Source organism: Pelodiscus sinensis, chromosome 3 (genome assembly GCF_052426305.1).
Source record: "Pelodiscus sinensis isolate ZL-2025 chromosome 3, ASM5242630v1, whole genome shotgun sequence".
Lineage (NCBI taxonomy): Eukaryota > Metazoa > Chordata > Testudines > Trionychidae > Pelodiscus > Pelodiscus sinensis.
The window spans coordinates 128,037,133-128,054,269 of NC_143054.1; the positions used below are offsets into that span (position 1 = coordinate 128,037,133).

A 17,137-nucleotide genomic window follows, 5' to 3' on the forward strand; every position below is an offset into this window, starting at 1 on the left:
TAACATTGTGGAGGTTGGAACTTGCCAACATGGCTCCTAGGAAGCACACCTCCAGTAAATTCTCCTGGCTGTGGGCACACAGGTGGGAGACAGAGCTTTCTCTGCAGCCTGCCCATGCTCTGCATAGACCCTGCAGCCACAGACTATGGTCCAAGAGGTACTACCAACACAGCTTACCCCTTCCATGGGTGACATGGAGGAGGGTAAGCTTTGAGGGAAAATCTGATCCAGAGTTGCCTTTGCAGTTGTTAGAATTAAGTCCTGTCTCCATTCAGCCCTTGGAGAATATTCCAGCAGCCCTTAGCACCAAAAGGCAGTTCTCATATTCCCCACTGTCTACAGAGGCAGCTCTGATCAGCAGCTGTTACTCATGCCTCCTGCCCCAAGCTATTCAGCGGGGCTGAAAGCAGTTGCAATGTGAAGACACTGGGGATTTACGTTACACCCCGTTACGCCAGCCGAAGTGGAGATGAGGAGTCTGCTCTCTTCTCATTAAGCCTGGACAATATTTCTCTTTTGTTTTCGGGGCAAGTTTAACCCCCAGGATATGCTGAGATTAAAAAATTACTTTAATAGAAGAATTTATTTCTGTGTTATTGAAAATCTTGAACCACATTGTTATTATTGCAGCAGGGCCCTGAGGCTACAACAGGGAAAATTACAAAAGGTACCAGCAAACCATCCAGCTGTTGTCTGCACATTACACTTTCTGACTGACTTGACAATGTACTTATTTTAACCAGGAGGAAGGGAAGGAAGAGAGTAACCAACAAGGGAGCCTCAGTTGAAGAGCTGTAGTGATTTTAGGGGGTGACTATAATGCTGGTTTTGTTGTCTTTTGGATAAGAGAAACAAACGATTGGGACTGTTAGTTAAGACCCCATTGTTCTGGTCAAACTCTAGTGGAGAACATTTACATCCTCCCCTCTTTAATTTTCCTGCATTTGTAGTTGGAGACGGTGTTCTTAATGACTTTCCAGCGCAGTGTGTAGTGTACTGCTGTACCCTGTTAAACAACTGATGTTTCACTCCTTTAGGTGGCTGCTTTTCTATGATGAGAGATGCAAAGATTGTAAACATACATGTGCAACAGAGTAGAGAACTTTGTAATCCTGCGTGATGAAAGGCAGTGTGTAAATGGAAGTTACTGGTAATGATGGATTCACGTCAGACAGTTCACATCTGGATACTTTTAAAAATCTGTCTGTCTGTGTGCATTTTGCACTCCAGCCTGGACGATGTTCTTTGACATCCCACTTGCTTGCAAAGAAACATAAGCCACTCAATACAGCCAGCTTTGGCCCCTAGCAGTGGTGTATCCAAAAGGGGACACTTGGGTGGCCCTGATTTCAGATGGGTGGGAAATGATGGGAAGCGGGGGCAGGAAAGATTGGGCTGCCTCTCACCAACCAGTCTTGGAGAGAGTAGGATAGAAGAGAGGTCCCGGGAGCAGGTTAGGATGCTTGTTCCTTTGTACCTGCCCACTGCTGTTGCTGGAGAGCAGTGGGTCGGGACACTTGAGAACAGAAGAGACTAGCGTGTATGATTATTTCTATGGGATAGTGACCTCAGGGTGGGTTTGTAATGGGGCTGTCTCTCCAGAGCTTGGATCCTAAGTGGGCGGGCCACAACCCAACCAGGCCCACTTGTGGCTATGCCCCTGGCCCATAGTCAGAACCTCTGTGTCCTCCTGCTTTCAACAGCAGCAAAGAGGGAAAGCAGTCAGCACGCAAGTAACATCCTACAAAGCTAAACTCACTCTGAACTGGGAGGTGTTTCAGAGCCCGCAACTCACATGGCCTCAGAAATGTTGTGTAACACACACCACTAGGAGCCTGGAAATCTTAAATTAAGACTCAGCTTTCATGTAGCAAGTTATCAGCATTATTAAATATATGCCCTCTGGCTGGACAGAACTAAAACTTCTGGAAGTCCTGTGTGAGCATACACTGGGGCTTGTGTGAACCTATAGATAGATGGATTCCTCAGATAGGTCCCTTGAATGCTGGCTCTATTTGGTTGTTCCAAAGTTCTGGTCAGGAATAGAGGGGGTTTTCCCTAGACATTACAAGGACCAAGAGTTCCAAATCTGGCAAGCCTTTCTAGTTCATTAGAAAACTGATGTTATTCTACAGTATCCTGAGGGCTACACTTTAGAGTTTATTTGCTACTGCTATTATTTTGTAAGTATTTCTTTAGATATCATCCAAAATAATATATGACCTTTCACTTTTGGTTTTTACACAAACATGCACACACCATGTTTAGCTTTTGTCCAAGTAGAACAGAAGACATGTATTTCCTTAACACAAGTTGGTCCAATGAAAGATATTACTTCACTAGCATGGTCTTCTGTAACATGTGGCAGATAGCTACAAAGGAAATTACTAACTTCAGAATTCCCTTCTAGAGCACCATTCCCCAACACTGGGTCGCCTTTTAATCACAGACATTGTTAGGAATTGTGTAAATATCTGCAGCCAAGAAGCTATGGTGAGTCAGGATTTCAAGCAGAATATACTTGCTTGATAGGCTGTAATGCTTTCAGAGAAGGTGGCTGTGTCTACATTGGCACCCTTTTCCGGAAAAGGGATGCTAATGAGACAAGTCAGAATTGCAAATGCCGTGGGGGATTTAAATATCCCCCGCGGCATTTGCATGAACATGGCTGCCGTTTTTTTCCGGCTAGGGGCTTTGCTGGAGAAAAGCGCCAGTCTAGACGGGATCTTTCGGAAAATAAAGCCTTTTCCAGAAGATCCCTTATTCCTGATTTGTCTCATTAGCATCCCTTTTCCGGAAAAGGGTGCCAATGTAGACACAGCTAATGATGGGAAGACTTAAGTTTAATCCAACACAATCTCTGGTGCACGTGACATCCTTAATAGGCAGGTGGGAGCCTCTGCAAGAGAAAAATCACTAGAAGTCTGGATTTAGTTGCTTTAGACTTTGACGGCCATATTCCATTTTCATTCTATAGTCAAAAGCATTCAAGAAAAGAAGCCAACTGCTAATTCAGCATACATGTTACTATATATCTAAGCATGACATGTCAGTGTGACTTGAGTCTAGAAATGCACACCAAAAGTCAGTTGGTATTGATTTTAAGAGTGTACTTCCGTCTCCTAGGATTTCCACCCACTGAAATTTGTAGCAAAACTTAAACCATTTTTCAGTTCATAAATGCACTTTTGGAATTCCAGTCCTACAGAATTGCTACTCTTGATAATTCACAGTTATCCTGGTATATTAGATAAAGATGGGTGTGAGTCAAAATGCCATATCTGAGTATCCCCAACAGTTGGTAAAATGTGGATCAAGATTTCCATAGCTCACACCCCTCTCATCATTAACTACAGGTTGTACCTTCCTTAACCGGGACTCTCTGCTCCGACAACATCCATGTTCCTGGACCACAGAACCCAGGCATAGGAAAGTCTGGCTGTGGGGCAGGAGCGCAGCAAAGAAGTCCTGAGGGGAGCCAGCACAGCGGGGACTTCTGGCCCCAGGAGCCAGGTGGTAGCAGGGGGCTGGCAGTGACCAGGGAACTCTGGCCCAGGGAACCACATCTGGGCAGGCAGCAGCGGGATTAGGCTGGAGCCCTAGCCAGGGGCCATGAGGGGAGGGACCTCTCCTGGTCTGGCAAATCCCCTCATTCGGGGCTGGTGGGCCCGAGGGTGCCAGACGAGGAAGGTCCAACCTGTAGTTTATAAATCCTTTTGGTGTCATCCAAGATGCAAGAGGCTATTGGATTTAAGATTAGGGATCTTTTAACTTAATACAACTTGAGCTCAATCTTGCACAGTGCTTTCAGGATAGACACTAGCAGCTCCATCTGTTTACCCTAACAAAAAGAAGATTATCCGGTAACTTTATCACAGTTTATATGTTTCTACATGGGGAACAAATATTTGATAATCCGCTCTTCAGTTTAGCAAATTAACCTAAAGCAAGATTCAATGACCGGAAGCCAAGGCTGGGCAGATTCAGGTGGGAAATACACCATACATTTTTAACATGGTAATTAACCTTTGGAGCAATTTACCAAGGCTTATGATGGGGTTGTTGTCACTGGCTATTTGTAAATCAAGACTTGATGTTTTTCTACAAGATCTGCTCTAGTTCAAATCAGAATTGTTGAGAGAAGTTCTATGGCCAGTGCTAAGCAAGTCAGACTAAGGCCATGTCTACACTGAGAAATAAAGTTGAATGTATTAAGGTCAATTTTTTAGCACCCAGTTTTGTAAAGTCAAAGGTGCGTGTCCCCACCAGGCACAAGGCTTCAGTGTAGTTGAAAGTAGTGCATGTCCAGCAGAGTGGCTACCTTCGACTTTGAGAGTGATGCACTGTGGGTAGCTATCCTGTTGCATTCTGGGTTATGCTCCCAGTGCATTCTGGGACCAAAATTGTGCAACAGGTGGTTCTGAGTACATGTCATCAGCATCCCATAATGTACTTGTTTCCTCCGCCCACCCTCTGCAATGGCAAACAGTCTTTTTGCACCCTTTTTTCCCCTTGGTTATTCACGCAGATGCCATAGCAGAATGAGCATGGAACCCATTGTGCATCAAAGCATTGACATTAACCACTGTGCGCCTAATGCTAGAGTATGTCCAAAGTGTATCCAGAATCCACCGGAACAAGAACGCATCTCGGGAGGCCATGAACACACTCTTCTGCGTAGCACTTGAGTTGAGTGACTGGCACATGCCACCAGCATTTGATCCTCTAGTCACAGTGTAACGCCAGTTCTGATGCCATCAGACAAGCACAGACTGGTGGCCCCACATTGTGATGCAGCTATGAGATAATCCTCAGTGGCTACAAAACTTTTGCATGCGTAAGGCCATTTTCATGGAAATTTGTGAATTGCTTTCCCCTGTCCTGAAATACAGAAATACGAGAATGAGACCCACTCTTAAGATGGAGAAGTGAGGGGCAATTGCCCTGTGGAAGCTTGCAATGCCAAAACAGCTGCCAGTCAGTGGAGATGCAATTCGGTGAGGGGAAATCTACAGTGGGGGCTGTTGTGATTCAAGTAGCCCAGGTAATCAATACACTTCTGCTATGGAGTGTATTGTGGCACTGGGGTTATTTAACTGTGGTGAGGTAATAGATGGAAAGCACATCCCCAACTTGGCATCCAGCCACTTTGCCAAGGAGTACATAAACTGCAAGGGGCACTTTTTGATGGTGTTGCAGGGGCTGGTGGATCACAAGGGCTGTTTCACCAACATCAGTGTGGGATGGTTGAGAAAGATGCATGATACACGTATCTTTAAAAATTACTGCTTCTTTGGCAAGCTGCAACTTTTTTCCCAGACTGGAAAATTACCATAGGAGACGCTGAAACGCCAATAGCGATCCTTAGTGATCCCCATGGCTCATGAAGCCACATATGGGCAGCCTGAACCGCAGTAAAGCGCAGTTCAGCTACCGGCAGAGCAGTGCATAATGATGGTAGATTGTGCTTTGGGGTATTTGAATGGAAGGTTCTACTGTCTACTGACTAGTTTAGACCTCACTGAATGCAACATTCCCATTGTGGTGGCAGCCTGCTGTGTGCTCCATAATATTTGTGAGAGTGAGGTGGAACATTATCTGTTAGTGCGGGGAGAGGAGGCGCGGCACAGCTCCTAGCCAGGGATTTTGAGCAGTCAGACATCAGGGCAATAAGGAGAGCACAATGAGGGGCAGTGCAAATCAGCGAGGCTTTGAAAGACAGGTTTATGCATGTTGCTGGGCTCAGGTTTGGGCTCTGGCCTACGGGCTCTGGCTACTGACACCGGACTTGGGCTCTGGCCCTGGCCCCCCTGCAGCCAGCCTTGCCGTGGCTCCACAGGACCAGTGCTCCCCAGCTGCTGCCAGCCTTGTTGCCACTGGCCCAGCTGGGGTTCCCAGGACCATGGCTCCATGGCTACTGCTAGCCCTGCGGGGTTCCTGGCTCCATCACGGGGCTTCCAGCTACACCGCCAGTTCCCCTCCCCGCTATGGGGCTCGCAGTGATGCCAATGGGCTCCCAGCCACACCACTGGCCCCCTCATTGTAGGGCTCCTGGCTATGCTGCTGGCCCCTCGCCGGGCTCCTGGCTGTGCCTGCCATTCCACAGATGTTGCCATACCAGAAAATCCCAGTGTAGAGAGGTACAACCTGTACTTAATTCACAACACACAACCAATTTTCTCAGCTAAGCTCTTCTCCCAAATTAAAGAAGACTCTATGCTCATAGGGTAGGATTTTCAAAAGCACTTGAGTGACTTAGGAGCCCAGGTGCTAATTAAAGTGTGCTCCTAAGTCTCTTAGGCACTGCTGAAAATCCTATTCAAAATGTAAACATTCTTCTGAGTCAAAAAATTCTGATCCACCTCCCATTCCTTTTCATCTGAATACACTCACTGGCTGACCTGTAAAATGTTCAGATGTTCTTTATTTTACTGGGTTTTTTCCCCCAATAAACTCCTTCCCCCTGACATCTCCCCTGGATTTTAACTCCTTCCTGGGCAATTCAAAGTCATGTATTGTTGTCAAACACCTGCTGCAGGGCCCACCTGATGCCAAGATGCAGTGACGGAACTGAATTTCCCTCTTCAGATTTATCAGGTGACACTGCTCTGAAGAGCAGCTCCTCTCTTGCCAGTTACTCTGAAACCTGACACAATCACTTCTTCACTGATCCTTGCATGCAGTTTTTCAGTCAGCTTGTGGGCCTTACACTTGCTTTTAAGACACTAACAGACCCTGCTAATAACAATAACACTTGAAGAAGATGGTGCAAAAATGCTGCCCTCTCATTCAGAATGGCTATTAAATATTTTAGTCGCTGGAGTGGGGCTGCTAAATAATATTTCCTCTGTTTCTTTGCTTCTTACCAGATTGTGGCTGCTATACTTGCTATTGCAGGGATAGTCATGATGACCTATGCGGATGGATTCCACAGTCATTCAGTTATTGGGATAGCGCTTGTTGTGGGATCTGCCTCAATGTCGGCTCTTTATAAGGTAAAGACACACAATCCTCTTCAGGTTAAAAAATGCTGACCACCTCGTGTTAATAAGTTGTCTCCACTTAATACCAAATGCGGCCTCTCCTAATCTTTATGCAGTGCAACATCACATGCTCTTTTTATGAATACCTACCATAAGTACAATGACCAATTTAACATTGGAGAGAAGGACTTATACATGTTGACATCACTGGTCCTTATTTAAGTAGCAATAATTGCCTACTTTTCAAGGGGGAATGACTCCCACCAAAGAATTAATCTGCTGCAATGCACTTCAGTGGGAGCTGCAAGTGCTCTGCACCTCTGAAAAACAGCCACCTTTCCCTTAGATGCCAAATTTTAGCAATCCACCTCTGAAAATGGTGTCCAAAAACTTTTTCAAGCTCTTGGCTTTTGAACTGTCTGTGTAGCTTTCTGACGTAGACCCTGATTCAGCAATGTACATAGCACAGACCTAACTTAGAGTATTGATTTCAGGCGATATATAGTCACATGCATCAAATGAAGGCACTAGCTTATGTGTGTTGCTGAACTGGATCATCAGTCTGGGGGGAGGGAAAGATTCAGCCTTCTATGAGGCTACTATAAGTACCCCAAAGATTGTCAGAGTCCTCAAATAAAAAAGAGAAGTCAAGCCCAGATACTGTAACTCTAAAATAAACAACCAGAAGAATATTTCAGAAAACCCCAAACTTGGATGAGTCTGTCTTTAGCCATCAGAAAGGAGAAGTGACAGAGCTAATTCTACTTTTGGGGCTGTATTTCCTTTTGTTTCTAGAATTTTAACAATTATGTTAAATTTAGATTAATTAACTAATAAAATAGTCGATGGGATTTCCAGCAATTATTCAATTAGTCTATAAGTTCAAAAGCGGAAACCCTGCAGGGAGTGTGGGACCAGCAGGGGACTCCCCGCTGGCCCTGTGCTCCCTGCAGCACCTGAGACTTTGAAATGTACAAAAGCCCTGGCAGAGCTCTTGTACATTTCAAAAGGAAGCTCCATAGAGAGTGCAGGGCCAGAGGGGGCCCCCTGCTCCCTGTGGGGCTTCTGCTTTTGAAATGTACAAAAACCCAGCTGGGGCTCTTGTACATTTCAAAAGCAGAATTGCAGGAGAAGCACAAGCAGAGACTGCTTCAGTCCCTGCTTGCACCGTTTCCACTGTGCCTCTACCTCCCTTGCCCCCCGCAGAAATGGTGCTGGGGGGAACCGGCTTTTAAGCCAGCTCCACCAGCACCGGCTCCTGCTCCCCCCACTTGCTGCCTCTCTCTAATAGAGGTAGCAGGGGAGGGGCAGGGGAGAAAGCAATTACTCAATGTCTACACTGCCAGTTTTTGCAGCAGAAAATATGTTAATGGGAGACTCATTTGCATGAGCCACGATCTCATTTGCATATTTTCTGCTGATCCGGTTTTCCGCAAGGGGTTTTTGTGCAAAAACAAGCTGTGTGGATGTTTCCGTTTTGTGCAAAACCCCCTTTTTGCGCAAGATCCGTATGCCTCAAAAAAGGAGGTATACCAATCTTGTGCAAAAAGGGGTTTTTGCATGAAAAGGAAATGTCCACACTGCTTGTTTTTGTGCAAAACCCCCTAGCGCAAAAATGGATCGGCAGAAAATGCAAATGAGATTGCGACTCATGCAAATTAGACCCTCATTAGCATATTTTCTGCCGCAAAAACTGGCAGTGTAGACATACCCCTAGTCTCTTACACCCCTAATTTTAACCAGTTTCTCTTTTGTTCAGAGCATGGTGTGATTATTGTCAGAAATGTCAGGAGTGGCTGGAAATTAAAGTCCACTCCCTCCTAGTCAGTTCCAACAGAATGGATTTTCTGGGTTGTGGTTTGGTTTACTGATGCTAAAAGGGGCATATGAAGCCATAAACGTCAGGTTATCCACATTACAGATTTTCCCATCACCAGCTGCAAAAAAGCTGACACTGGCTCGTTGTCCCAGTCCTCTCCTGCAGCCTCTTTCTTAGCCGTCTTTGTTATACAGACACAATCCCTATCTGCTTCCCCTGTTCTCACTCCTTTTCTTGACACAGTGAAATAACCAAACAGACTGCCCAGAGGGTGTCAAATCAGGAGTTCAGATTCACTAAGACCTTCTTATCTATAATGAACTCAGAATAATGAGTATGAAAAGTAGCTGCTTTGTCCTGCTCTGAGAGTGAAGATATTTCTGACGGTTTCCTACCACTGACAGGATTTTGTGTGTTGTATCAGATGTTCTCAGCAGAATAAGCTCACAAAGTAATGGAGAGATGGTGGCTAATAGTTTGCTAGCAGTGCTGCTTTGGTTAGATTCTAACCTCTTTAGATTTCATGTGAGACACACCAGTTTGATGTAAGACAGAACATTAGTGTGTTTAAAACCATCGTGAAATAGTCTCAGAGAGGTAGCCATGTTAGTCTATATCTGCAAAAACAACAAGGAGTCCTGTGGCACCTTAGAAACTTAACAAATTTATTAGGGCATAAGCTTTCATGGGCAAAACCCACTTCATCAGATGAATTGGGAGTGGAAGTTACAGAAACGGGAAGAAGTTGCTTCAGTTAATGAAGCTAATCGAGTCAAGATAGAAGTGGGTCATACACAGCATTAGGTGTGGAGATGTGAATATTTGGAGAGGGGAAATTGCCTTTGTAATACATTAATCAGTTGAAATCTTTATTCAATCCTAAATTAATAGTGTTGAATGTCCAAATGAATTCTAGTTCATCTGTCTCCCTTTGTAATCAGGTTTTGAAATTCTTCTGTAGAAGGATGGCTACTTTCAAATCTATTACTGAATGTCCAGGGAGGTCAAAGTGTTCCCCTACAGGTTTATGTGTGTTACCATTCCTGATGTCTGATTTGTGTCCATTTATCCTTTGGCACAGAGACTTTCTGGATTGGCCAATATGTCTGTCCAAGGGGCATTGCTGGCACTTGAAGGCATATACCACATTAGTAAATGTGCAGGTGGATGAACCCCTAATCAAGTGGCTTATGTGGTTAGGTCGTATGATGGTGTTGCCTGTGTAGATATGCAGACAGAGTTGGCAACAGAGATTGTTGCAGGGATAGGTTCCTGGGTGTTTCTGTGGTGCATTGTGTGACTGCTGGTGAGTATTTGCTTCAGGTTAGGGGGCTGACTATAGGTGAGGCCTGGCCTGTCTCCCAAGGTCTGTGAGAGCAAAGGGATCATTTTCCAGGATTGGTTGTACATTGTCAATGACCCAATTCCACCCTGCCCTGATTAGCCTCATTAACACAAGCAACTTCTTCCTTATATATATTCCTGCTTCTGTAACTTCCACTCCCAATTCATCTGATGTGGGTTTTACCCATGAAACTTATGTTCTAATAAATCTGTTAACCTCTAAGGTACCACAGGACTCCTTGTTGTCTTTTTCATAGTGAAATGGGAACATGGAACTTGCTATTCTAGAACAGTACAAAGGATCAGTTAGTTTAGCAACACTCAGGCTCCAACAATCAGTCACCCACACACTTTGCATGTATCAGGGCAAGGCAAAAGCTGCAGTGCACCTAGGATGATATGTGCTTTGCTATTCCACAGCAGGAAATGTTTGACCCCCAATGTGTGATGTGAAACAAACCATCTGACAAGTCAGTTAAGGAACAACAAATGGGCCTTCTCTCTTCCATTCATTGTATTATATCTCTTTAGCATGTCACCTCTGACTTCTCTTCTCAAAGTAAACAGACAAACGTTCACAATCCCTTTCTCTTTGTACTGCTGATGTTCGCTGTGCTGGGCCTTTTCTGTTTCTGCAGCATCCTCCTGTCTGAGATAAGGTTACCAAAGCCCAGTGACCCCTCGGCACCAGGATTAAATACTGGTACCTGCTAATGGCCAGAACTCGTCCTTTCATTTCTTTAGGGACGGTGGATTCGGTTCCATAGCTCACTGTTAAGGGAAGTGTGATAAAATACTGTCATCAAGGGACAAGCCTCGCTTTCTTTACCTTAAATGTGGCCCTCCTTTCTACAAAATGTAAACATGTTTCTGACTGATTCAAATGAGATATTAACATGTCGTTCATCCTATTGATCTATTCACTAAAAACTAAATAGAATTATTGAATGGTAGCGATTATCATTCTGTAGAAGAAATCCTGGACCAAAGTTGGGTCTGACATACTAATGTAAATGCAATGCAAACACTGAAGTCAATGGTGTTACTCCAGATTTAAATAAGTAAAACTGAGAGCAAAACTGAGCCCCTCAGTAGTTACATAGGTTGAATGCTTTAAAAATCAATATTTGTCTTCTTTTCTTCCCCACAGACCAAAATGCCTTTTATAATTCACCACCATCAGAAGGGGAAAACCAAATATTTAACACTCCCTATCTTTTTTAGTACATTTAACGCAGCATGCTAAGGGGAATGGGGTCTGGTCATGAGGACATATGGCCTTTCATGAGCAATAGGATTTAGAGAGAGTTCGCACACATGCTAGGTGAGTGAAGACTGTTGCCAACCACTCAGTGAGTGGTTTGTCATTGAGTTCCTAGCAGAGAAGAAAATTTACGTCATAGACTCCACTGCCACAATTGGCATTCTGATTGGCAGGTGATTGGAAGCAAAGATGATTGGTGTGGAAGAGGCACAGAAGCTGAATTGCCATCACATCCCTTAGAGTTTTATTTTTTCTTTTTCTAAAGAGAATGTTACAAAGAAAAAACAGGTTTAAAGGGAATGTGTTGAGGAAGTCAAATGCCTCTCCAGAAACTTCTTGTGTAATTCCTTCCTGTTTTGCAGGATAAAATTGCTCCTCCACATACATATTTTATGCTGCATTAGTGGTAGCAGCAGCAGACATAATCCTTGCATTAGTATATTGCTAGAGTGGAAAAGGGTCAGCTGACCAGGCATGTTTTTGAGTTAAAGCAAATCCACTTATTGTTTCTCTTGCAGGTTTTGTTCAAACTTCTCCTGGGCAGTGCTAAATTTGGAGAAGCTGCCTTATTCTTGTCTGTGTTAAGTGTCTTCAACGTCCTTTTCATCACCTGTATTCCCGTCATTCTGTATTTTACCAAAGTGGAATACTGGAGCTCTTTTGATGTTATTCCTTGGGGGAACCTTTGCGGATTTGCAATTCTCTTATTGAGTAAGTAAATACTATACATTCATAACACCCCTGATGAGTTATATTGCCTAATGGACATTTAGATATTTCTGAAATTATGTAGATTTTTTTTCCTTTTTTTTTTCTGCTCCCAAAGTTTAGCTTGAGAAATCATCCAGAGGGCCTTGTACATGACTATAAATATAGGGTAGAATCCTGTGATTATTGTTGGGGATATTGCTTACTGTCAGGGCTGTACTGTGCTACTGAAAGAATGATTTGTGGGTGAGATGTAAAACAAAAGCCTTGACTACATGTGAGCATTAAAGAGGTTGTGCAACTCTTTGCTAAATTAAAAGTATTAACCCTGGTGCTATGGCCAGATTCTAGTTTGGATAATTACATTCTGCCAGCTAAAATGTATCAGTTGGAGATATTATTTTCCCTTCCTTGTCCCAGATTATAGTGGTGTTCTGTGTGCTTTCTAACAGCTACCATGTTCCACTACAGCAGTGGTTGCATTTTAGTTATTAAACTAAGACAATAGGTGTTTTATATGAACAAAGCATGTAGAATTTGGCCTGGAATTTGTAAAAGCATGTTAGTGTCCTTTCAGTTGGAAAGTGTCACATCAATGAAAACAGTCATTTCTAGAATAGAATTTGACCATGCAATGTGGGTCAGACTGTTCCGCACCCTGTGACGTGGCCTTACTGACTTTAGTAAAATAAGACCAGGGATGAAGTTGATTCCCCAATAGCTGTTTATTTGTCATAAAAACTCCTATTTTAGTTATTATGCTCTCTATTAAAAAGAAATGCTGTTTATCAAACAGCTTGAATATCATCAAGGTTAGATTTAAAATATGTTCAGGCGTCATCCACAGGCAGCTGTTAGGCAAAAATGCCTGGACACAAATGCTTGTTTTGCCCACGATTTCCCAGATGAAGACATTCAATTTTAAAATGGGAAGACAGAATGTATAATCATATGGAATGGGGGCTGTCATGGGATATAGTTGTGTTATTGAACACTGCTGTGTGATATGGGACATATTCTGATCTGTATGGCACTGATCCTGCAATTGGATCCCTGTCAACTGAGTCCTGTTGAAGTCAGAGAGCCTCCCATTGGCTCAAGGATCTGCCCAGGCAGATCAGATTGCAAGATAGCCTTGGTCTACACTTTCACCTTATTTCTAAATAATACACAGAACATCCACACTACCAAACCTGTTATTTTGAAATAAGGGTCTGGTTATTTCAAAATAACTCCTGCTTTCCAGGAGGAATAATGTTTATTCTGAAATAGTTATTTTGAAATAGCAGTAGTGTTGGCCGCTCCACGGCTGCTATTTTGAAATAACTACTCCCCAGAGTCATTCAAAGTAATTACTCCTTAGTGCTTCCAGGGGCTCTAAGTCAAGGTAGTGCATCCACATTAAGGGAGCCTGCATCGGACTAATTTTGAGGTTTCCCTGTAGTGTGGACACACTATTTTGAAATAGTTATATTGTGAGTTATTATTTCAAAATAAGTTATTTCAAAATAATTTCCTAATGTAGACATGCCCATAGACATGCTCTGTGTACAGGTTACTTTCAGAAATACTAGCAGCAATTACCTGAAGTCTGGGTCTACCACATATGGAGAGGGAAATGTACCATTAAATACTTAAGATTAAAATCTCTGTATATTGTAAAAAATAAGCTAAGCTTGATTTCACAAGAAATGTGTATCTAAAAATAAAAGTTCTTTTTCTTTCTTCAGCATTCAATATTCTATTAAATTTTGGAATTGCTATTACATATCCTACCTTGATATCTCTTGGAATTGTACTCAGCGTACCTGTCAATGCAAGTAAGAATTTTTAACTTCCTTTTTGTATTTACAATATATACAAAGCTTTTTAACGTTTAAACAGTTAACATAACTACAAACTAACAGCTTATCATCAGAGTTGAATAAAATGATGTTTTGTAGCCACACGCACGGAAAGAGCAGAGAACAAACTGGTTAAAGCAGTGTATATTTTCCTGTTTTATATATTGTTCTTCAAAATATAGACCTTCCAAAGAAGATAGGATACTTGATTTGTGTTGAAAAAGATTTGTGTGAAAAAGAAACTTGATTTGAAGTCAGTCATCCTTGTGATTGGATGAAAACTAATAGCTGAAGAAATGTATTGCTGATTGTATTCTTCACCAGTTCAAGGGAATGTATCTAATGCTAAACATATTTAGACCAATCATATTACATTTCACAATGAAATTCTGAGAAATCATGCTGAGAGATGTATAATAGTATCAGAGATCCTGGAACAATTTTGGTGCTGAGAGCTATTCAACCAAACTGTAAAACCTGTGTATGTAATAGAAACACTTCAAGTCAAAGGGTGCTGCAGCCCTCCAGCTCCACTCCTAGTTTCAGTACTATGAAGTAGTGATACTTCAGCCTGATGCACTGGTGTTTAACATCCTCAGTCATTATGGTAGATTTTTGGCATGGGCTGCTAAATTTTTCTGACAATTTTCAACTTATAGTCACTCTCAAACAAGACTTCAGAATAAGTAAGAGCAGCCACAGAAACTGGCCTGGGAGTTTAAGGGGAGAGCTGGTCAGAAAATGGTATTTTCTCTGAAAATGTTCTAAAGAAATGGAAAAAATCTGAATTTTCAACAAAAATAACACAAAATTATTTTTAGCTTTTAAAAAAGTATTGAAATTTTTGAATGAAACAAAAAATGTCAGTGCAATATTTGCATTGGAAAAAAAAAACATGTGGTAAGGGGACTTTCAACTAGCTCTATTTATGGGGCTTTGAACTTCCCTGCCAGTAGGCAGAGGCACCAGCACATAATGGGAGAATTGTCCAAACTGGGAATTCTCTGTCAGCCTGTGCCTCCTTTCTTCTGCAGGAGAATGTGTCACCCAGCAAGTTTCCCCTCCACTTCCAGGGTTACAAAAGGAAAGAGGAAAAAAATAAACGCTCCCATCCATGGGAAAGGGAGACCCTGCCAGCTGCTTCTCTGATTCAGGTTTCAGAGAGGTAGCTGTGTTAGTTTGTTTCAGCAAAAACAAGGAGGAGTCTAGTGGCACTTTAAAGACTAAGAGATGTATTAGGGCATAAGCTTGCATGAGAGAAAACTTATGCCCTAATAAATGTGTTAATCTTAAAGTGCCACTGGACTCCTTGTTGTTTTTTCCCTGATTCAGAATCCAATGTGCCTGTCCTTCATCCATTCCCTCTCTCCTCTTGGCTCTCCATAGAGGGGACAATGGTTGGGGGCACCAGCGTAGACTTCCAATGCCATACTCTGTGGCTACGTCTACACTGGCATGATTTTCCGGAAATGCTTTTAACAGAAAAGTTTTCCGTTAAAAGCATTTTTGGAAAAGCGCATCTAGATTGGCAGGATGCTTTTCCGCAAAAGCACTTTTTGCGGAAAAGCGTCCGTGGCCAATCTAGACGCGCTTTTCCGCAAAAAAGCCCCAATCGCCATTTTCGCGATCCGGGCTTTTCTGCGGAAAACAAATCTCTGCTGTCTACACTGGCCCTTTTGCTCAAAAGTCTTTCGGAAAAAGACTTTTGCCCGAACGGGAGCAGCATAGTATTTCCGCAAAAGCACTGACAATCTTACATGAGATCGTCAGTGCTTTTGCGGAAATTCAAGCGGCCAGTGTAGACAGCTGGCAAGTTTTTCCGCAAAAGCAGATGATTTTGCGGAAAAAGCTTGCCAGTCTAGACACAGCCTACGTGTAGACCCACTCTCTGTCTCTCACATACACTTCTTTAGTGGGCCCTGGGCCTTTGGGAAAACTCAGGCTCCTTTCAGATACATTTATTCTTTTCCCCATGTCTCATTGCTCAAGGTAATGCAGAATCACTTCTCTGCCTGACATCAGCACTCATGAGAGCATTTAATCACCAGATGTGGTTAACTACCCTACCCTCTCCTATAAGCTACCTATCACAGACTTGTGTATGGCTTGAGGCAGCGAAGGCCCAAACCACCTCTCCCCAGTGCACAGCTGTGCCAGGAAGAAGAGGAGAAGATGTGAAGTGCCAATCCAGTGGGTGCTCATTACTGCCCTGTCGTCTCCCACACAGCAGGACTACCCCAGGTCCTCTGCAAGAACACTTTCTGCAAATACACAGGAAGGGGGAAGAACCACCACCATGCCACAGGCACTTTGAAGTGAGGCTGGGAATACTAGGGAGGCTAAGGGAGGCTTTGGCATTTAAAACTTATGTGTAAAAGTAACTTTTAGGGACAATAAAATTTGAAGCAAACATTTTCCAGTGGGGACTTAAGAAACTAAGTGTGGTTCTCTCCAGTGAAAAGGCAATCTACTCCAGCTTCAGCCATAGTTTTGTAATTACAGGAACTCTTTACTACAATGTGTTGTGCTGCAAACTGGATTGCATAGTAAGATAATGTGATTTGCTGATGAGCAGAAGGCCTTGTGAGTTAAGAACCTTAGGTTCTACTCCCAGTTCAGCTACTGACTCATTGTGTGTCCTAGGGCAAGTCACTTGATCCCTGGAGGGCACTTTCTTATTTCTCTAATGCCTGTCTTAGCATGCCAATTTGAGCATGTCTACTGCAAGGCACTATGTCAGTGTGAGCTACTGTACCATGGTCAGAGCAAATCTTTATATGTCAGAGCTGCACAGTCACACACGGGCCCAGTGCAGCACTATCCTGGCATCTTTTGTGCTTCCTCCTGTGATGCTTTCCAAGGGGCACTGCAGAGATCAGTGCAAAGGGGTCTGGGTCACAGCCAGAATCTAAGGACGACAGTTGCCAGTGGCCACTCAACACTGCCTTTGAGGAGGAAATACAGGGAACGGGCTCAGGCTCATACCCCCCTCTCCACCCAACCCTGGACACCAGCAAATGACCATCTTAAAAGTCACAGCTGGGAAGTAAAAGAGCCCTATTCTGATAGCTTTCCTTGGAACTAATGAACATTCTGCTTATGCAGTGTCTTTTGCCATTTAATCCGAGTGCAAGGCTATCTACACTTAATGAAAGTGAACACCTAATCTTGCTGT

General features: G+C 43.3%; 1 protein-coding gene across 2 annotated transcripts in view; it reads left to right on the top strand.

Moving 5' to 3' along the window:
* Positions 1-17,137, top strand: part of SLC35F3 (solute carrier family 35 member F3) — a 250,211-nt gene that overhangs the window by 230,222 nt on the left and 2,852 nt on the right. For both annotated transcript variants that reach the window (XM_025184108.3, XM_075924761.2), the window contains 3 exons: positions 6,870-6,995; positions 11,929-12,121; positions 13,849-13,938. In XM_025184108.3, coding sequence (XP_025039893.1) covers positions 6,870-6,995; positions 11,929-12,121; positions 13,849-13,938 — 409 coding nt within the window. The remainder of the gene's footprint in view (positions 1-6,869; positions 6,996-11,928; positions 12,122-13,848; positions 13,939-17,137) is intronic.